This window comes from Mesocricetus auratus, unplaced genomic scaffold (assembly GCF_017639785.1).
Source record: "Mesocricetus auratus isolate SY011 unplaced genomic scaffold, BCM_Maur_2.0 Super-Scaffold_100014, whole genome shotgun sequence".
NCBI classification, from domain to species: domain Eukaryota; kingdom Metazoa; phylum Chordata; class Mammalia; order Rodentia; family Cricetidae; genus Mesocricetus; species Mesocricetus auratus.
In genome coordinates, this window is record NW_024429197.1 from 1,411,314 (window position 1) to 1,432,344 (window position 21,031).

General features: G+C 52.3%; 2 protein-coding genes across 10 annotated transcripts in view; both read left to right on the forward strand.

Moving 5' to 3' along the window:
- The window catches only part of Kazn (kazrin, periplakin interacting protein), a 981,286-nt gene extending 977,539 nt beyond the window's left edge, over positions 1 to 3,747 (forward strand). For all 5 annotated transcript variants that reach the window (XM_040757474.1, XM_005081094.4, XM_040757475.1 and 2 more), the window contains one exon: positions 1,226 to 3,747. In XM_040757474.1, the coding sequence (XP_040613408.1) occupies positions 1,226 to 1,378 (153 nt within the window). In that variant the 3' untranslated portion in view covers positions 1,379 to 3,747. The remainder of the gene's footprint in view (positions 1 to 1,225) is intronic.
- Positions 3,748 to 15,121: 11,374 nt separating this feature from the next.
- Positions 15,122 to 21,031, forward strand: part of Tmem51 (transmembrane protein 51) — a 50,867-nt gene continuing 44,957 nt past the window's right edge. For 2 of the 5 annotated variants that reach the window (XM_013121246.3, XM_005081093.4), the window contains exon 1: positions 16,730 to 17,018. The gene's annotated coding sequence lies outside the window, so the exon portion shown is untranslated. Of the gene's footprint in view, positions 16,635 to 16,688; positions 17,019 to 21,031 lie in introns of those variants that run through there. The other 3 variants (XM_013121248.3, XM_021233584.2, XM_040757480.1) reach the window with 3 other exon arrangements.

Below are 21,031 nucleotides of genomic sequence, written 5' to 3' on the forward strand. Positions count from 1 at the left end.
GTGCTGGGGTTAAAGGCGTGTGGCCTGTTGAGGGTGTAGGGCTTGCAATCGGTTGTGTGAACCTCCATTCCAAAGCAGTGGAAATTTGGTGGGAGGGGGATGCAAAAAGGACGATTCTCTCTCTTCACACCCCTGCACTGATATATGCAAAAAGGAAGATTCTCTCTCTTCACACCCCTGCACTGATATATGCAAAAAGGAAGATTCTCTCTCTTCACACCCCTGCACTGATATATGCAAAAAGGAAGATTCTCTCTTCACACCCCTGCATGGATATATACAAAAAGGAAGATTCTCTCTCTTCACACCCCTGCACGGATATATACAAAAAGGAAGATTCTCGCTCCTCACACCCCTGCACGAATATATACAAAAAGGAAGATTCCCTCTCTTCACACCCCTGCGCTGATATATACATGCGTTGCCTAAGCAGACACACAGTGGGAAATTAGGGAGCCTTCTGGACTATCAAGCGGGGGTGCACTGGTCTAGAGAGGCAGCGGAGCACAGAACTGCAAAGTATCATGGGAACAAAAGTCAACCAGAAGGTCCATCAACAGGCCACTATGCGTCCGGGGTGGGAGTGAGGGGGTAGGTGTAGGGGGAGCGCATGGGGACAGGGACAGAGACAGTTCCCACAGGGCACCTACTCTGAGTCACCCATCTCCCCTCCCGCAGTGCCCTACAGATGTCTGCTCCTCCCAGCAGTCCACCCAGGTCTCTGCCACTTTTCTCATCTTGTAGCTGAGAAAATCAAGGCTCTGATAAGAGCAGTGACTCACCTCAGTTTCCACAGCCGGAAATACAGAGCAGCGGCCATCTGCAAGCCCCAAGCTCATGCTTGTGGCCATACCAGGTGGTGGTGGAATATTCCCTCTGGGTTGAGCATGCACTGTGACCTCTAACCCATGCTTATACACACTCACAGGCATTGACCCATCTACCCACTCTCTACAGGAGGCAGCAAGGAGACTGTAGGATCATTAGTCCGAAGTTACTCTTGGTAACTTGAATCTCTCTAGCTGGAAACTCAGACGTTGATTCCTCATGGAAATTCCCCAAATCCCTTCCAAGTGTCTGGGCAGTAGGGGAGGCACTAATAATGGAGGAGCCCAGAGAGGTCCAGAGAGATGCTGAAGGTCACACAGCAATTGGGTTGGAGATGCCACGCTGCTCAGTTCTCACCTCTCTTCCTCTGTCCTCTGGTTTGTGTCTGTCTCCTCAGCTGCCCCTGGGGAAGATAGGAAGAGGCTTCAGCAGCAAAGAGCCTGATTTCCACGACGATTATGGCTCCCTTGAGAACGAGGACTGCACAGATGATGACCTCCAAGGCAGGCCTGAACAGTGCTACAGCAGCCTGGAAGTCACCAATGTGTAAGAAAGCCGTGTGACAACTCCGAAAGATCAGAGAGAAGAGCAGCCAATGGCCCAGTGCTGTCCATCCCCCTGTACAGAGAGACCTGGGGCTGAGGCAGAGGCCAGGACAGGCTTTCCGGAGATGGCCACCCCTTCCAATGGGCACCAAGGACAGAGACTGTCCATCCAGGTGTCTTGTATGTCTGAAGACAGGCCCTGAGGACACATCAACCAGCCATGACCCAGCAGGTGGCCCCAGCGCTGTGGTTCAAGGCATTTTGCACTGAACTTCCAAGAAGTGTCAGTCTCTGGAATACCCTGCTGGGAGGAGCAGGAAAGCCCCCAGCCAGCCTTGGCAGAGCCAGGGGCACTGAGGGCCAGTTGCAAAGCCAGCCAGCAGGGGCCAAGTGGTGAATGCCACCCCTCAGGCCACTGGGCAGACACCGTGAACTCTGACTTGGTCACTCAGCTCTGGAAGGATGCAGAATGGCACGGGCATTCCACTTACGGACACTGCATCATGAGGTGGACGTGTGGGGAGCAGGAGGAGATCTCTGCAGGGAAGAGGGGCCTGGTGGCGGCAGCCCCAAGAGCTGCAGACATCCTGTCACGAGAATGAATGTGACTTCACGAGCGTGGGGGGAGACGGGGTTTACTGAGCTCTGTCCCAAACAGCCATTCCAAGCATGGGCACAAAATGGGAAAGTGCCAGTCGTTAACCCAACAAACCTCTGTTGGGATGTCACCTGAGACAGGTGTGCTCACCCATGACCTAACAGAGGTGGGTGCGAATCCCACAGAACAAGGTCGGAGTAAGGAGCTCCTAGCCCTTCTCTTCATCTGCCACTGTTTTACTGTGCATCAGTGTCTTACCTATAATACTTCCGGTTCCTCCCAGGGCAGCCGTGAGGATTAACATTTGCTAACACTGTCACAAGCTCTGAGCCTCTTGGGGAAACAACCGGAAGGGACGGGATGGGGAGGAATGAGCCTAACAACTCCCCCCCACAACATTTGCAGACACTGGACGAATTCACTCCGTTCTGGTCGGGTCAGTAGGCAAGGTGGGGAATGCAGAATGTTTAATAGTGAGAGCTCCCCAAAGCCCCCAGCAAGGCCTGAGAAAGCCACCACCATGGCCTGTGGTCCTCCTCCTGGCTGCAGCATCCAGGACCAAACCCACTGAGCATAAACTTAGCCTATTGACACTAGGGAGGACTGGTGTGTCGTTGTACTCTGCACAGTCGTTCTACACGATGAGGCCATGTGCACTGGGAGTCCAAAAGTTTCCCAAAACTGATAGTGGGGGCAGCCTCTGAGCCACCAAAACCAGTCTTCTGCAGCGATATAGAGTGCCCCCTAGTGGGAGGACCACACACAGCTCCTGAACTTGAGAGTTAGTTGCTGGTCCCTGTGTTGAAGACACCTTCTCTCTAAAGATCCCACAGGCACAGTCTTCCTCGTAACCCGATTGGGAAGACCCTTTGTTTTCGTGTCAGCCTCCAAATGACACATATCAGATGCCAGAACATGCAGGGTGGACCTCTGGTGTACAGTCCAGCTTTGGTCAGGTTCCGCACCCCGGAGGGTTTCTGCATTCCCACCCTTGGAATCCCAAAGCTACTGAGCCCATAGCCCAGCAAGGACAGGGAGGTCCCTCTTCTAACTGAGGTCAGCTGCCATTTCGAACTGTGTCCCTTAAGGGTGACACAGATTCTGGACCCAGAATATACCGACAAACTCTCTGGAAAGCTTGCCGGCAGTGCTGGGTCCTTGAAGGGGAAGGTCTAGGTACACTTTCGTCCCAAGGGCAGGAGGTCCTACGGCTTCAGAAGGCTCCTTCCCAGCGGACTCTGGGCTTCTGCCCCCGGCACCTCTGCCTCTCCATCCACACCCAGTGGTCACTTCTAGCAGATTCTGTCTTGACTCTTGGATACAGGAGGTTGTCATGAGTGACCACTAGATCCAGAAGTGGAGAGAAGGGGTTTCTCCTAAGCCTGGCCAGCATGGGGCACTTAGAACAGGGAACCCTCCCCTACTGCCGAAGATGGAGGTCATGAAGACATCAGGGGTCTTGGCAGATGTGACTTTGGGCTTCCCTGCCGGGGCTTGGGGAAGAGACAGCTCTGCTAGGACCATGCATGACACATTTCCCAGAAAGCCACTTATTCCAAGGACTTCACTAGCAGTGGGGGAAAGTACGTCCTGGGTGGTGGCGACTTCTGGTTCTCACATTAGGAGACACCAGTGTGGATGGGGACAATGACCCTGACCCATGAAAGGTTTGTAAATGCAAAGCAAATGAGCCGTGAATGGCAGAGCCCCCACACCCTCCCAGAGGGAATTCTAACAATGTAACAATAAATGCTTGGCCTTGAGGTCACCCCTCTTCTCATTGGCTTTCACCCTTATTGTCCCAGCTTCTTCTCAGAGAAGGGAGACTAGGAGACCCTGGAACTGATGGGTGCTCCTTAGAAAGGCCGAGGGTCTCTAAGTGGTCACGAGTGTAGATGCTCACTGCAAGTCAGCACAGCTTCGTGGGACCGCACACAGGTGCCAAGGTCATGGCAGACAGAGGGACCTCCCCAGCCAAGACCTTGTCATCATAGATGGGTCTGGACTGTGGGTTCTACCCAGGATTCTTGTGACAGAAACCACCAACCTAGCCCAGCGCATCCTGCCTGCGCCTCTTCTGACTTGAGACTGCGGTCAGGTGGTGTGTGCCCTCTGAAATAGGTGCTTAGTGGGCAGGTGATGAAGATCAGATTCGGGAGGCAGCCGATGGCAAAGTTTACCTGCTGCCACCAGACCTGGGGACCCTAGGCAAGTGTCCCAAATGTCCTGTGTGTCTTCTGATAATTTTGGTTTGGTTTGTTTGCTTTTTGAGTCAGGGTCTTGGTCTAGCCCAGGCTGACCTGGGACTCATTCTGTAGCCCAGGCTAGCCTCTAAATTGACAGTAATCCTATCTCAGCTACCTAAGTGCTGGGGTTACTGATGTGTGCTTCCACAGCTGGCATGGCTTTGTTTGGCTTTAATGAGATGGGTTAGCTGGGAGGGTAAAGTGAGATTAGTGTGCAGGACTTCTTACTTAATCGGGCCATTTAAGTGCTTTGTTCTGTAGGTCAGGCACTCGTGGGTTCCCAGATTTGCCAATAAGGAAATATCTTCTGCTCTGTGGGATTGGACTGTAACCATCTATGTGGCCAGGTGGTCCCAGGCTGGGGCTGTGTGGCCCTCTGGGTAGCTCTCAGACCTGGAAAGGAGCCTACATTGAGGTCCTAGCTTCCTTCATTAGGGAAGGTCCCAAATAGACACACACATACACACACACACACACACACACACACACACACACACACACCACCCATGCCTCAATTTTCCCAACCGTCATATGAGAAGAGCAGTTCCTACCAGAGGGGGCTACTGTGGGGATGAAATGGGCAGGCCTACATACAGCTGGAACTCAGGTAGAAATAATTGACCTTCCCCACCAGGACATCTGGCCACCTCTGGAGAAATCTGGGGTGTGGAGGGGAAGCTGGAGAGTCAAGCTGGTAGACTATGTTCCGGCCCAAGACATCGGTACAGCGCTACTATCGAGCCGGCATCGAGGGTCGCCCTGAGTCTTTGCGTTAGTGGCCCCAAATCTGCCTTCCCAAGTATCACAAGGCTCCTCTCCCCTGGGGCCTGGCTGTCTTACCCTCACCTGAAGGGAAAGGATCTTCGATCAAGAGAGAAGCTTCTCCAGCCCCATCAGAAAACCCTAGGGCTTCGTGGAACAGCCAGTCCCCACATCTGAAGGTTACCACTGGAGAATTGAACCAACCTCGACAGAAATACTCAGAAAAGCAATTGCATTTGTAGCAAACGTATAGGCCATTTCCTTGTCCTCACTCACTACCCAGTGTGATGTTAAATTCTACCTGTGCACCAAGTAGTACTGACAGTTACTGCAGGTTACTTAAAGCGTTTGGGAGGATACGGGCAGGTGACTGTGAATTGCTGTTTCCGTTATGGCCTAACCATAATGGGTCCCAGACACCCACGCCCATCTCTGGAAACTGAGGGAGAGTTGTTCCCTAGTTTCACTCCTCTTGAGAGCTGGAAAACACAGCATACACTGACCCCACACCTGGTGAATTAGAAACACTAGCCTGTCTAAGCAAGTGTGACCACCTCAGAATTTCCATAGAACTATCAGGAAACAAGCCACATGCATAGCTTAGGGCTGACTACTTCTGAGACCTCTCTCCTGGGCCAGTAGTTGGCCACTTCCTCTCTATGTTATCCATGGCTGTTCCTCTATATTCACACGGATGACAACACCATCTGTTTATAGACACACAGGTCACATTGCACTAGACACCATCCACCAACATCCACATTTGTCCTTATATCCAAGTACTGTTACAGTCTTAGGTGCTGGGGTTAGGATACCAACATCTAGATTAGGAGGGGATATGGCTCAGCCCATGAGAGTTCCCCACAACTCATGGTGGATCTCAGTCATTTGACCAAAGTGCCCCAGTAAGGTTGTGTAAAGAGAAGCTTTTTCTTTGAGAGGAGCCTTCCCGCCAGCCTGGTTCTAGAGCCACATCAGTCCCAAATAAACACACAGGAGGCTATATTAATTATGAAGCTGTTGGCCTTGCTTGTTTCTTACTGGCTAGCTCTGACTTAAGTAATTACCCCATAATTGTTAATCTAAGTATGTTTCTTACCGGAGAATAGTTCCGGGCTTCCTATCCCATGGCATTACATGTTGACTCTCCTTGTGTTTCTCCTACCCAGAGTCCTCTTGGACTCCTAGTCCCACCTATCTAGATTCCCTATTGGCCAGACAGTGCTTTATTGACAAATGCACAGGACTTCCCCAACAAGGTTGCCCATCATCTTCTGAGTTTAAACCCAAAGAAAAAGTGATTCCAACCCCTTCCCTCAACTCCTACAAAGCAATTAATTATCTCCACACAGCCATGCACACACACGCGCCCCCAACCTTCCCACTCCACAGAAAGATCTGCATCTAGGTTGTGGAGTGACATGGGAGAGAGGAGCAAGACAGACAACTCTGGATTCTCTTTCACAGAAACATGGACCAAAGTTTGCTATTCAAGACACCAAAGGCAGTAGCCAGATAGATGTTCAGCAGTAGCCACCCTGCATCTCCTGTTGCCCCCTCCGAGGGGCCTCCAGGATTTCCATTTCCGTATATAATTTAGAAGCAGGGTCTAGGATCTCTGCATTAAAACTGAAATGCATATCTGCAGGCCGGAGTTTCTGCTACAATCAGAGCTTGGCTTGCAGCTGCCCTTGGGTCATGACAGCTTTCAGTCCCATTGGGGGCCACTAGATGGCGGAACACGTCCCTTTCTCATCCTGACATGCGGAGTTCAACTCAAGAGGTACAGAATCCAGCAGCACCCTCCAGAACTCCAGTCCAGCAAAATCCGCCAAGGCTAGACCCCTTGAAGTCCTTACCACTTTCAGAAGACCCAACGGAAATGGCTTTTGTTTCCATGACAGAAGGCAAGACACTCATCTTTAGTAGGACAGGTAAGACGTAGACTCTGGCTTCAGGGGAATCAAGAAACCAGGAGCCCAGCCCCCATCCCGTTCTAGCAGAAGATCCCCTTATGGGGGCGGAGTAATCAAGGGAGACCAGTGAGGTAAAGACACTTGACTCCAAAGCTGTGACTTGAGTTCAGTCCCCAGAGCACATCTGTCAAAAGGAGTTGACACCCTTCTCCCACTAAATGAGCAAATGTTTTTAAGCAAGTCAGGGGACCCAAAGGACAGCAGTGGGGATGCAGCCACCAGCCTCGGGACTTTCACAGAGTTAGGCAGCACTTCCCATGTCCCTTGCAGCCGCTGGGTCACTAACTCAGCATATCTGGCCACTGCTTCCCCTTCTCAGCAGCTGGGGTCCTGGGAAAGCCAGGACGCTGACCACAGCTGCTTTTAGCTTGGGTCGCCTCCAACTCTTCCTAAGTGCCAGGGCCTCCCAGTGCCCCCTTCTCCATCCTTTGCCTCCAAGCAGATGTCCAGGTCTGGCTCTTGCAGCCTTCTGGATGAATCCCACGGAGCCCCGCTTTGGTTATCCAGTGTCCATAGAAACAAGGCAGCTGGATTTACTGTCCAGGACTCTGACCTTGGCCTTCAAGTCACAGGTGCTCTGAGACTGGCTACCTGCACTGTTGAACAAGGACCCACCTGGCCGCCTCTCCCTCAACCAGGGCATCTGCAGTCATGTCAGGAGCTGTTCTCTGGGGTCCACAGTAAGAGTTCCTGTTTAAAAAGCAACTTACCATGAACCAGCATTGCTGTCTGCACTTCACAAACACCAGTTAGACCGACTGTCAGCAACCCCATCTTACGGAGCAAGATGCCAAGGCCCCAAGCCCCTAAACAATTTATCTAAGGGTCTGACCAAGTCAGCACCCCACAGAGCTAGAACCTGCTTCCTGGTGCTGGGCTTGAGGGGCCGTGAACCCATGTAACAAGCTACAGCAATTGCCTCCTGCACCTACAACTCTAAACACCCTTGCTAGAAATCCAGGATCAGTGTGTAAAGGCAATTTAAGGAGAAAGAAACCGTTAATCTTCTATCGAGAAATTATCGATCCTAGGGTGACTGGGGGTAAACCCCAGACATTGAGAAAGAGAGAGGATTACAAACTCGAGGGCGGGTGGGCGACTTGGTGAGCAGTGGGGGAGGGGTGTTGTAGCTAACCCAGTAGAGTGCTTGTCTAATTTGCATGAAGCAGGTATATTGTTGCACCCGTGATTTTAGCACTAGGGAGGTAGAGGCAGAAGAATCAGGAGTTCAAAGTCATCCTCAGCTACATGAGACCCTGTCTCTAAATAAATAAATAAGTACATAGAAACACCAAAAAGAGGACCAAGGATGAAGATCAGTGGTCAGAGCTTGTCTAGCATAACGGAGGTCATAGATCAATCTCTAAAAGAAGACAGAAAAAATTAAACTCAATGAATAAAATAAACTTTAAGTTACAAAAAGAAAAACACAAAACTTGTCCCTTTCTGACCAAATAGAGAGCGAGTAGCTCAGCAATGCTGTCCCACCCCACACCACCCCTGAGGAAACCTATAGGCTGGGCTGTCTCTGTCCCAAGCTATGCCAACTCTCAGTCCTCTTGCTGGTGGCAAGTGTCCTCACTATGCAGCTTCAAGCAAAGCTGGCAGTGGCAGGGGACTAGTGGGACATGCTTAGCAGGGGCTCCTGCCCACCCTGGGTGAGGGAGACACACCTGCCTGGTCAGGTGTTAAAAACAACAGGAGCCAGGGGGTCCCTAACCGCCAAGCCTGGCACTGCTAGCAAGGTGGGGTGACAGAAAGGTCTAGCCAAACCCCAGGGCAGACTGGAGGCTCTGAGTGATAACTGGGTTTTCTGAAAAATGACTTCACCCTGCTTGCTAAGTCAGCTGCTGACTTAGACCTGTCAGCAGCCAGCCAGCGCCCAAAGTAACTCGATTTGCCAGCTCAGTGACTCAGCTTCAGGTTTCATCTTTCCCTTCTGGCCCTTGCCTTCCTCCAGGGAGTAGGTCTGCACTAGTGGGCAGGCCTCCTAGGATGGCATTCACAACCCACAGAGGCAACGCCAGCCAATCAGCTGCCGTCAGAGGAGGGCTTGAAGAAAAAGCAGAACCAATATAGTCTTTGGGTCTCTTCTGGGTGAGGCCACCACAGGAAACACGTTTGGGAATCAAAGCTACACCTTTGTTTGGGTGGAGGTTAAGTTCTTAAAGGTTGAGCTCTGGATTGGAGTCCCATTCATTAGAGGATGTACTCGAAATAGGGAGTTTGAGACCAGCCTGGCATACATGCAACTCTGTCTCAAAAACCAAAATAAGGAGCTGGAGACATGGCTCCGTGGTTAAACTGCTTGGGATCCCCATGTAACAAGTCTGTGCTCATGCTCTTTTGCAACTGTAACTTCAGTGCTGGGGAGGAGCTCATTGGACAGCCAGGCTAGCCAATCAGTGACCTCCAAGACCCAATGAGCGACTTTGTCAACTGAGCAATACATCTCCAGCCTAATGCAGTTATTCTCCGTGATCAAAACACTTCTGAACCTCTAGCTGTCACATGTATGCACGACCAAGGACACACACACTGCAAATATGTACATACACACACACACACATACACACACACACTAAAGAACAAATCAATCTGGATGTCATATAGGGAAGGGTGGGGAATATGGTGAAGTCTGAGGTAGCTTGAGAGTCTAAAGTGACAGCCACAAGCCTGTAATTCCAGGACAATTGATGGGGCATTTCTGTGTTACAGGGGACAAAGGAATTGGCACGTATGTATTATGTAGGTCAGCAAGTGCACGCTGTCTGTGGCTTGCTTGTTCTGTGGTGACTGTCCAGCCTAGATGGCACACGGAGGACATCAGGGCTGATACTGGCAGATACTGACCAGACCCAGTCTTCCAAAGAGTGTCTGAGCCCGGAATCCCAGAGACAATTACCAGGGAGAGGTGTGGGAATGAAAAGGAGAGAGCCATGGATGCCATGAGTCCCAGGAATAATACCGACCACCTTACCAGAGGGACAGACAGCTCCGGACTGACTGATGGCCTTTGTTTCCTTCCTTTAAAAACTCATTGTCTGAAAAGTAAAAATAAGGCTGCGTCTTCTTAGGGTGGTGATCTCTGGCTCACTCAGAAAGCCAGCTCCCCAGATATGGCTGAAGATTCAGTACCTAGCTAGGGCCAGTGAGACGGTGCAGAGGGCATAGTGCTTGCCTATGCATAACCCCTGCTGCTGGGAAGGTTGAGGGGGGCAGATCGTAAGTTCAAGGCCCGTCTGAGCTCTGCTTTATTTTTCACATGCTGTGAATAAATATCTGAGAAAGGAAGTTAAAAAAGGGAAGAAGGAAGGAGGGGTTTATTTTCCCTCACAGTTTTAATGTGCAACCTTAAAGTGCCTTAGCTACTTTCCTACTGCAGTGGCTGAGAGCTTACATCTTGAGTCACGACTATGAGGAACAAAGGGGGACAGCTAGCATCTGGGGCTCGCAGATTAGGCTAGACCGACTGACCAGCAAGCCCCAGGCGTCCTCTGTCACCGCGTCCACAGCCTTTGTCCTTTAAGCATCCTCCACCACAAGGCTCCTTGTTTTGCACGGCTGTGTATAATCGTATAGCCAGCCACCTTTCAGCTTTAGAGTGGATGTTAATTGCCGTTTCTCTGCCTAAGGGTTGAGTTTATTTCTTTCGTGTCTAAATCACAGGGGATCCTCATGCTGCCCAAGTGATTTCAAATCACTTACCAACTGGCAGCAGAGCCAAGCTGGCACAGCATCTTGGCCTGACCTCTAGTGCTGCCTTTACACTAGGGTTCCCTCCCATTGCGGGTCCCTCCCTCTGCATGCGTGTCCCTCCCTCTGCGGATCCCTCCCTCTGCGGGTCCCTCCCACTGAAAGTTCCTCCCACTGAGGGTCCCTCCCACTGCTGATCCCTCCCTACTGCTGGTTCAGGCTTCAACGTGGTTTTCAGGTCCTTTTGGTGTAAGAAATGGAAAACCCTCTGTTCTAGTTTGCGTCTCTCCTACTGTAGTAAAACACCAACCAAACCAACCAGGAGAGGAAAGGGTTTGTTTCATCTTACAGCTTACAGTCCATCATCAATGGAAGCCAGGGCGGGAGCTCAAGGCAGTCCATGGAGGAGCCCTGCTTTCTGGCTTACTCTCCATGCTTTGCTTACCCTGCTTCCTTATAGAATCCACAACCGCCTGCTGAGGGATGGCACCACTCATTGCGGTTTAGGCTCTCCCTTGTCAATCAAGAAAATGCCCCCATAGACACGCCCACAGGCCAGTCTGATGGAAGTAATCCCTAAATTGAGGCTCTCTCTTTCTAGCTAGTGTTAAGTTGACAAAAACTAGCCAGAATGCCCTCAGACTAACTTAAGCCTTAAGCCAGAAGAAAGTCAGGGGGAAAAAAAACACAGGAATTCTGCAGAGCCCTGGGGGCTGGCAGGCCACAACTAGCATGTGGCTTCTGTCTCCCTCCCTCTGCAGATGGAAGGCAAGCCTAGGTGGTAGCAGTGTCCTAACACTGGCAGCCACCGCTGTAGCCACCTTCCCCTGCAGTGCCCCCATGTCTAGGTGAGGCTTCCGTGTGATCCCCAGTGCTCCTGGGTGACCCCGAGAGTCACAGCCACCATAAGGGGCCCTGCCAATACAGCAAGCCAAGGAACTTTGACAGGAGCATCCATTCAAGAACAGTATCACTAGTGAAGAGAGAGACACCGGAAGAGGGGATGGCCCAGTTTGTGATCTAAGGCGACGAGTCTCAAGGCTGAGCATCATGTCATGTTGAAAAGTGAGAAGTCTAGTGTGTCCTTGCTGGGGAAGCTGGACTTGAGGCAGTGGGAATGGGCTAAAATCTGCACCACACATCCTCAACTTAGCAATGCAGACCACTGATTTGGAGGGAGGAATGAGGCACAGGGGGCCATTTCTGCAAGCCTACATATACACATCTGGTGGTAAGAGATGGAGCCTCTGGTTCTGTATAATCAGGGGTCTCAAGAACCGTTGCCTGCCAGGCATGGTAGTGCACATCTGGAATCCCAGCATTCAGAGGCAAAAGTGGGAGGCACTCCACACATTCCAGACTGTAGACAGAAGTGTCTGTCCTGCCCGGTCCTGCAGCTGTCTAGTCCCAAATAAACACACAGAGGCTGTATTAATTATAAATTGTTTGGACAATGACCCAGGCTTCTTATTGGCTACCTCTCTCTTAATTATTAACTCATTTCCATTAATCTATGTATCTCCAAGCACTCTTGACTTACTGGTGATGCCCGGGCCTCTTCCTTCTTTGGCAGCTTCCATGGTGTCTCCTCTCAACTCACCCTCTACGTTCCTCTTCCCAGAATTCTCCTTGTCTGACAGTCCTGCCTATGCTTTCTGCCTGGCTACATCCTGCCTGTCCATTGACTGAAACAGCTTTATTCATCAACCAACAGGAGAAACGCATGTGCACAGCATATGGAAGGACATCCCCATCACCAGGCCAGCATGCTCTACATAGCAATCTCCAGGCCAGCCGAGGTTACATAATAAGACCTTGCCTCAAAAAGACAGAACAGGACAGGAGAAGGTGTGTCAAATGTTGGGATGTCCTCCCAGGCTCTGTTCCCAGCTGTCTGGCTTGCCCCCACTGGCCAATGACACTGGGAGAGTAGGACCGATTTCTGAAATTAATTTTTTTTCAGGAAATGAGGCAGGAACTGTTTCCTTTAAACAAATGTTCCCACTCTCTGATGTTGCATGGCACCATGTGGACAGTTGGTCTGCTACAAGGAGCTGTCAGCCTTCAGAGAGACTGGACAACTATGTCACTCCTGAAGACGTGCCACTTCCTGGTGAACAGTAGGGATGGCCCGGTCTGAGGCCAGGTCACACACATATGTGACCTACTGCTGACTGTGGGACAGTCATCAGCAAAGAAGTTTGGGCTCAGCTCTTGCAGGGTGCAAAGATGAGATCCTAGTTAGAGCAATTGGGAATCTGTACTCAGGAGGCTGAGGCAGGAGGATGGTGACTTCAAGGTAAGTCTGAGTACACAGTGATTTCTGTTTAAAAAAAAGTAAGTGGGTTAAAACAGGGACCTGGGAGGGAAAACGGTGACAGATGGCAAAGGCCACAGCCAGCAATGGACGGCACAGGGCTAACAGCTGACTCCTCACCAACATCTAAATGTTAGAAACATATTGAAAAGTTGAAATTACCTTTTTAAAAAAATTATGTGTTTATGCTCACACACGCACATGTGGAGGTCAGAGGACAACTTTTGGGAGTCTGTCTCTCCTGCCGTATGGCTCCTGAGGATCAAATTCAGGTCAATGTGGTTTACCCACTCAGCCATCCTGCTGGCCCAGAACACATAAAACCACTGTTACTATTACGTGGGAGGGCATTGCTCTATGATGGGTGGGGCACAGCTATGCCACAGTGTTCACGTGGTGGTCAGAGGACAACTCTGTGGAGTTAGATCTGTCCTTCCACCTACACTTGGGACTGGGGATCGAACTCAGGGCGTCAGGCTTACCCAGCAAGCACTTTGCCCTCACCCATCGGGCCATCTTGCTGGCCATTGAGCACATTTTCTTAGTGAAGAGATATTTTCCTTTCCATTTACACATGATCAGAAAGGGGCCTATCTAGTCACGACCAGTGACAATGTATGGCTCTTTATTTTGGTTTTGTTTTTTTGTTTTTCCAGACAGGGTTTCTGTGTCAGCCCTTGCTGTCCTGGAGCTCGCTTTGTAGACCAGGCTGGCCTCAAACTCACAAAGATCCACCTGCCTCTGCCTCCAGAGTGCTTGGATTAAAGGTGTGCATCACAACTACCCAGGTGATGTATTTTTTTCTTTTAAATAGTGGGGCTTTTTTGTTTGTTTATTTGTTTGTTTGGTTGGTTGGATTCTCTCTCTGTCTCTCTCTGTCTCTCTCTTACTGTCTCTCTGTCTCTGTCTCTGTCTCTCTGTCTCTCTGCCTCTGTCTGTGTGTGTGTGTGTGTAGACAGACTCTCACAAAGAGCAATCCTCAAATTTGTTGTGTAAGAAGAGTGACCTTGAACTTCTGATCTTCCTGCGTTTGTTCCCAAATGCCAGAACTACAGGCGTATACCACCAAGCCCAGCTAGACTTTCATTCTTAAGTATCACTTCCCCACTCAGCCAGAGTTCAGGAAAGGGCCTGCTAGACAGGTCTACTCTGAAGAGCCCTGTGTTCAGGAGCGGGCAGGCCAGTGTCCCCAACAACTGCCCCTCAGACGACACAGGGACTCACACAGAGCTCCGTCACGGTCTGCTCCATCTGATCCTCATATTGATCCTGCAAGGGGGTATTTTTAGCATCACTATTTTTATTTTGTTTTTGTGCTTTATGGGCTGAGGGTAGGACCCCAGGGCCAAGCATGGGGCTGGGCATTCATCATCGCCATCACCCCCGAAAGACAGGATACCATGCAGCTCTCAAACTTACCTGTGTTTCTGAGGGTGAGCTTACAATTTTGATCCTCCTGCCTCCATCTCCTTAGAGTTGGAATTACAGGAGTGTGGCACTCCACTGGGGTTTATGCCCTGCTAGAGAACATAGGTAGGGCAAACACTCTGCCCACTGAGCTACACCTTCAGCCCCCATTGAAAGAATTACTTGACTAAATTAATTGGTTTATTGTTTTGGAGAGAGTCTCATTAAGTTAGTCAAGCTAGGATTGGAGATGTAGTTTAATGGTAAAATAGTCAGCTCACACGCATGAGGCCCAAGCCTCAATCCTCACTAGTAACAAAAGAAGGTTACCCAAAGCGGCCTCAAATGTGCAATCCTCCTGCCTCAGCATCTCAAGATCTGAGGTCACAGGCACATGTCCCCCATGTACCCAGTTGGCATCATTGTTTTGACATCTAACGAAAGAAACCGGGGCCCAGAGAGGATAAGACATTTCCCCAAGGTCACACAGTTCACAAATGGCAGAGAAGCCAAAAATAAATAAATAAAATAAAGATAGCTCTGATGAAATCTTATCCTCTTGCTAAATCCAGGATTCAGGATATATCCTGGTGCCTCTTGAGAGAGGGACTTCACAGTGGACAGTCAGCAGAAGGGCCGGTGAAATCAGCTTTGGCCTGTACAGCTGAGACTGTTAGATGGCTTCATCCCGGGGGCTGCTGTAACCAAGTGCCAGAAGCTGATGCATGGCTTAGAGCAACACGGTTACTTAATGTTACAGTTCTGGAGGCCGGGTACCAGCTTCCCCCAGGCCAAAATCACTGCCAGCACAGCACAGCACAGCACCAGTAAAGACCCTCCTGGGCTTTCTAGCACAGGATCTACTCTTACTTTTTCCAACTCTTACAGGATGCTAAAATCGCTTGGCTAATGGCGCCTTTCCAGAAGCTGTATCTAATGCCTACTTCTGCTGTCGGGCACAATAGATAATAGAAAGTCACTGTTTTGAGATTCATGTCTTTGGATCGTTTCCCCTAAGGACACACGTCTGCGGCCCTGGTGAGCTGACATGTAGTGGGGTAAACTGGCCAGCCGCTCCATTGCGGGAAGACCCAGGGAAAGAACCACATGGAGGCAGAGGGCTGAACAGGGGAGGTATGAACAGAGCACACTTCCTTTCCACTCTCTCTTGGCTTTGCCGGTAGCTCAGCTTCGGCTGTGACGTTTTTGGCCTCTCCCCACTTGGAAGATGGTTTTCCGAGATAGACGAGATACACAGACCCGCCCAGCTGGATGAGATGCCGAGTGGGGCGGGTCTGGGGCTGGATCCGGGCATGGAAAAGTACCAGTATTCCTTTGAGACTGTCTGAATGACCTGCCTCGAGTCTGTCAGGGTGAAATGCAACTTAGAGGCCTGGGCGTTGCAACCAGTAACTATCTGCAGGTTTGTGAGGGGTTGTGGGAGAATGGTCAAGGGAGCAGGTGGGAACCCAGGCCGGGTTCAGAGTAAGGATGTGACGTCTAGCAGCTACTTTTGTGCTCCAAGCCTCTGTTTCCAAAAATGCCTTTTGCCTCCCGAATCACAAGCCATCCCCAAATCAATCTCTTGCTAACTTGCTAACTGCAAGTTAAAGGACGTGTGTGCTTGGACTCCGGAAGTATACAGCACCGTGAATTTGCGTGCTGGGAGTACCCAGGAATTCCAAGTGAATTTGGCTGCAGCCAAACTGTGCAGCTTGTCCAGAAAGCGATCATCCCCAGTAGGAGGCGCCTTTGGTCCCAACCAGATTCTTTGACACCGGGCTGCCCAAGAACTTCTAAGGCCTTCAGCTTCAAAGAGTTGGACGCGCACCCACGAAGGGGACCCTGGCCCGATCCACGCCGGAATTCAAAGCTAGCAGGGGACGCAGATACGTGCCTGGAGTCGCGGGGTTCCCAGGCAAACTTCCAAGCAGGTGAGACGGCTCTCAAGTCAGAGGACCCTCCCCGCCTCCAGGCGGAGGGAGAAGCCAGTCTGTGATTCGCTGGAAAGTTTTCTGCCAAGCTGGGAACGCGCCCCTTATGGGGACATTCCCGGGCCTCACGCTCCACCCGAGTTGGGGCTCAAAGTGGAGATCCGGAGAGCGTCCGGGAGACCCGAGAGTGGGGAGCTGGCCGAGGGCGTGAGCTGAGAGCTGGGAAAACCTCGCTTCCTTCCTCCTACCCTCTACCGCCCATCATTGGGCTGGGCGGCCGGGAGCTGCGGGTGGAGAGGAGGCGGCCGCCTGTGCGCACAGGAAGGTGAGTTTACTGCCAGGTGAGGTCGCAAGGACTTCCAGCTCCCATTACCCTGCAAGTGTAGCGCTAGACAGCCATCCCCGCGCCGCAGAGTGCTAGGTCCGGGACCCTACACTGCCCTGCGCAGTGCCAGGCCATCCAGCCTGCTCCGCCCCGGGCGCAGGGTGGGCAGGTGGGCGGCGCCTCCTGAGAGCGCCCTGGGTCCCTCCCTCCAACTCTCCGAGCTTTGGGACGTACTGCCTACTTTCCACCGCACTCCCCAGACTGCGCGCCCTCTCCACGCTGGGCTCCCCGGCTCCGGCTCCGTGGCCCATGATTGCCTGGGGTGGGGGTGTCGCGGAACCCCCAGCCCCGGGCCGAGACCCAGTGCGACCCGCTGCTTCCCGGGTGAGTCTGCGCCATCGCGCCGAGGGCTGTCCCGTGGGGCCCCAGTCGGGTGTCCGTGATCCCCGGAGCATCATGCAGAACCTGTACCCCAGGGGACTCCGAGCCCCACACCCTCTTCAGCCGCCCCCGGCCAGTGGGGGGTACTCCCGCCTCCCCGCATGGCTCCAGCTTCAGCCTCGGGGGGGGGGGCCCTGTTGGTGGGGACAGGTGCCATCTGCCTAGGCCTGGACAGAGGCACCTGGGCACTGGTGCTTTTGAGGGGCACCTCTTTGGTCTCATGAGCCCGTCCTTGTATGTGGCAGTGGACACCAACTACTCTTATTTCTGTTACCGGGTTAAGATTCGTGCTTGTAGAAGCAATGGAGGGGTGGAGAGCCAGGGGTCCTCCAGGATCCTTGGTTTCTTTACCAGTAAAATAGGAATGACAGAGCCTTGGGCTGAGGCTAGGCCTTCTTGAACAGGAGACCGGGGACTCTGTAGGTGAGTTACAGGGTTCAAGGGAGATAGGATACCTATGAGAGAGTAAGTTTGCCCATACTTGACGTGAGTGTTGGGGGTGCATTTGAGAACGGAATGCCATGTCTGATTACCACGTTGGCCACTTTAAGAGAAAATTTCTCTCAGCCACAGGGCAGGAACAGGAGATCTGTCCTGGAAACTGCTATGGGGAACCCTGCAAGGTGGTGGTTTCCTCCCCCTCTGATGAGCGTGGCTCTGAGCCAGGTCCTTGGCCAATCTAGGAACCTTAGGGATGGGAGTCCAGAGCACAGTGAAGGGGCCAGGGCCTAGGTAGGTGAGACCATGAAAGCTTGCAGGTGCAGGGACCCCCTCCTGTCCACTCCAGGGCCTCCCCTGGCTTTTGTTTGGAAGGCTAGCTTGAAGGTTGGCCTCTTAACAGAAGCGTCAAACAGCTTCCCCCCCTGAGACCTGTGGCTCAAGGACGGGGTCCTTCCTTCTAAATATCTTTCTCAGAACTGACAAAGGCTCCCTGAACTCAGACCTAAAGACAGAGATGACTGGAGGGAAAGAGAGGCTGGTGGTGAATCTGTTAGTAGCTGGGAATCACCCAAGGCCAGGCCTGCCCAATGAGGAAATCCAGGGAGTCAGCGGTAGATCTGGCAAGGGTCCTAGAGGGTGACGGATGCTGCAGTCCCACTGTGCTCCTGTTGGCTGTGAGATGGAGGATGGACAGTCACCTCCTCTGAGAAGGGAGTGGTAGGCCCCTAGGCAGTGATGAGGCGTTGGTGGCACATACTGTGTAGTTCGTTATATTAGCACTGGTGTAGTCACCAGGACATTGTCATGCCTTGGGAGACAGGAGAGGAAGGTGTCAGAGCTGCCAAGATGGCAAAAGCCAGTAATATAGAGGTGCATAAGTATGGAGATGTACTGGGTGGGGTGCCGTTCAGGTTGTGAGGGTGGGTTTGTGGGAGGGTTGAGAGGGGAAGTTAAAAGCCTGGGGGTCCATGATGAGATGGACTAGGCAGGCCAAGTGTTGTATTGGAGCATCCCACAGAGGTGGGCAGAGGTGGACCGAGCATTTTCTGTGGGCCAGGAGCTGCCCAAGGTGGACAGTGTGGACACACTCCACTCCAGGTCTTAAGACAGGGGAGTCGTTTGATCACAAGGTTAAGATAATTCGTGTGTGTGTGTGTGTGTGTGTGTGTGTGTGAGTGTGTGTGTGGGTGTGTGTGGGGGGGTGTGGGTGTGGGTGTGGGTGTGTGTGTGGGTGTGTGTGGGGGGTGTGGGTGTGGTCTCAGTGGTAGAGTGCTTACTTGTTGTGTGAGGCCCTGAGTTCCACCCCCAGCACTAGGCAAGACACAGCAGCAGCAAGCAGACTTCCTCGAACTCAATTCGGACAGACAGCTAGGAGCAGGAAACCAGGCTGTGGGCTGGACAGCAGGGACGCAGAGGGCTCTGGTTAGGAGACCATACAGGAGGCAAGCATTAACTTGTGACCTTCACGTGTGCCGGATGCTCAAGGGCAAGATTCCTGGGCTCCACGGGAGGCCCAAATAGTCACCCTTTTTCCCACCAGAGAGCCCACGAGTTCCCAGCATGTTGGCAGGGCCCTGCACCCTCCAGATGTTGCGTGGGTTCCAGATGTCCCAGGCTCAGGACTTTCTCCATCTACGCTGGGGACAGAAGAGGTGGCCCCTACTGACCACCTGTCCTCTATGGGCAGCTTGCCCTGGAGGGAGGGGGAGTTCCAGGTTTACACCACCATGCTTCTGCATTTTTGCCCTTCCCTATTCTGAGGCTGGCAGCCAGCCCTCTCCCATCCCTTGGGCTAGAGAAATGGAAGGGCTTGGGCTCTGGGCTCCTCTTGGTGCAGCCACAGATCACAATTCTAGGGAATTCGAGATGCTGTAAAGTTCCAGTGTCTTCCCAATGGGGTGTGAGGAGCCTGTGTCTGGCTGCTGTTTCCTTTCACTTTTGTGGTTGGTCCTCGGGCACACAAGGGAGTACATTCTGCACTTAGCAGCCTCAAGAGCACCCTCTGAGTCCAGATTCTCTCATTGCCTGGGGCTTACAGGAGGGCCCTGCAGTGTGGCAGGTGGAGAGGGGGGGCTGCCAGCTGTCCACCCACCACTTCGAGAGACCCGTGTAACTCAGAAGGGCCAGCAGTCGGGGGGGGGGGTATGCCCAAACTCCTTCCGGGATTCTCCATGTGATCCCCAGCAGGGCTGGCCACGCTGGAGTCAGGTCGGATGATTTCTTAGCCACTGGGTCTTTCTGGACGTTCCACTGAGTGCTGCTTCTCCCCAGCCTGGACAGGTGGCACAGCCTAGCTTGGCCTGGCAGTGTTCTTTTCCAGGCCTTGGCACCAGGCCTCCCCTCCTGGCAGTGCTTGTTTGGTTTTCCTTCCCCCGCCACAGGCCAGGCTGCCATAGCCACTTCCAGATGGCTCAAGACCAGGACCAGAGATCTGACAGGTGGGCATATGCTAAGCTGTCCCAGCCACCGCACCTTGGGTGGACTCCTCATTCTGTTTTCTCAAGCCCCAGCCCTGTCTCAGAGCAGCTGGTTAGCCCTGGTGCTCTGCCTGCTGCCGCTCAGCTGTTTACTTGGGCTCCTGTATGCCCTGGCCTAGATTCACAGGCTCAGCTGCCCTCACATTTGCATGCTGGTCACTTGTGGACCTAGGATGTTGGTTGGAACCAGCAGGGGTCTCAGCTTCAGAAGTCCAATCTGCTACTGTTGCAAATGGGGAAACTGAGGCCCAAGGAAAGGGAAGGACAAGCCTGAGATCAAAGCCAGGACCCGACCTTGACTTCCCCAACTCTGTGTAGGACGACTTATTTTTATTTTGTTTTATTTACTATTAGTGTGTGCATGTGTGTAGAGGTCAGAGGCCAGCTTTTGGGAGTTAGTTGTCTCCTCCTACCTTGGGTTCTGGGGACAGGAACCTCGGTTCCTCGGGCTTGGCAGCAAGCTCCCTTACCTGCTGAGATGTCGCATCAGCCTGCCTTGGATGTTTATGAGGGTCCTTCTGTTTGTTTATTTGTTGGTTTGAGGAGCAGGGTCTCACACAGCCCAAGCTGACTGCACTCCGTGTATAGCTGAGGATGACTTCTGACCCTCCTGCCTCACTTCCTGAGGACAAGGATCACAGCCAGCCAGCACTGGCCCAGTTTATGTGGTGCTGGGGCAGAGACCCAGGGCAACTGAGCCCCACATCCTCAGACCTTGTAGATGATTCTTAGGGGCGGGGAGAGTTGAAGCTGGAAGTAAAAACAGTGTGGTCCCCTCTCCAGAAGCCCCGTTCTCTGTGCTGCACACTTCTGCAGCGGTGTGTCGAGAAGGAGGTAAGAGTAGGGGGCCTGAAAGACACAGGGGTGGGCTTGGTATTTCCAGGGCCGTCTGCTCACTGTCGTCTGGGAGGGAGATGCTGGTGATGTGTGTCTGAGACTGCCTTACCCACCGAGCTATGCAGGCATCTGCAACTACAGACGAAGGACACCGCTGCTTCTCCACGATGCAAGCACACACCTGTCCGTCATAAGGAGCAA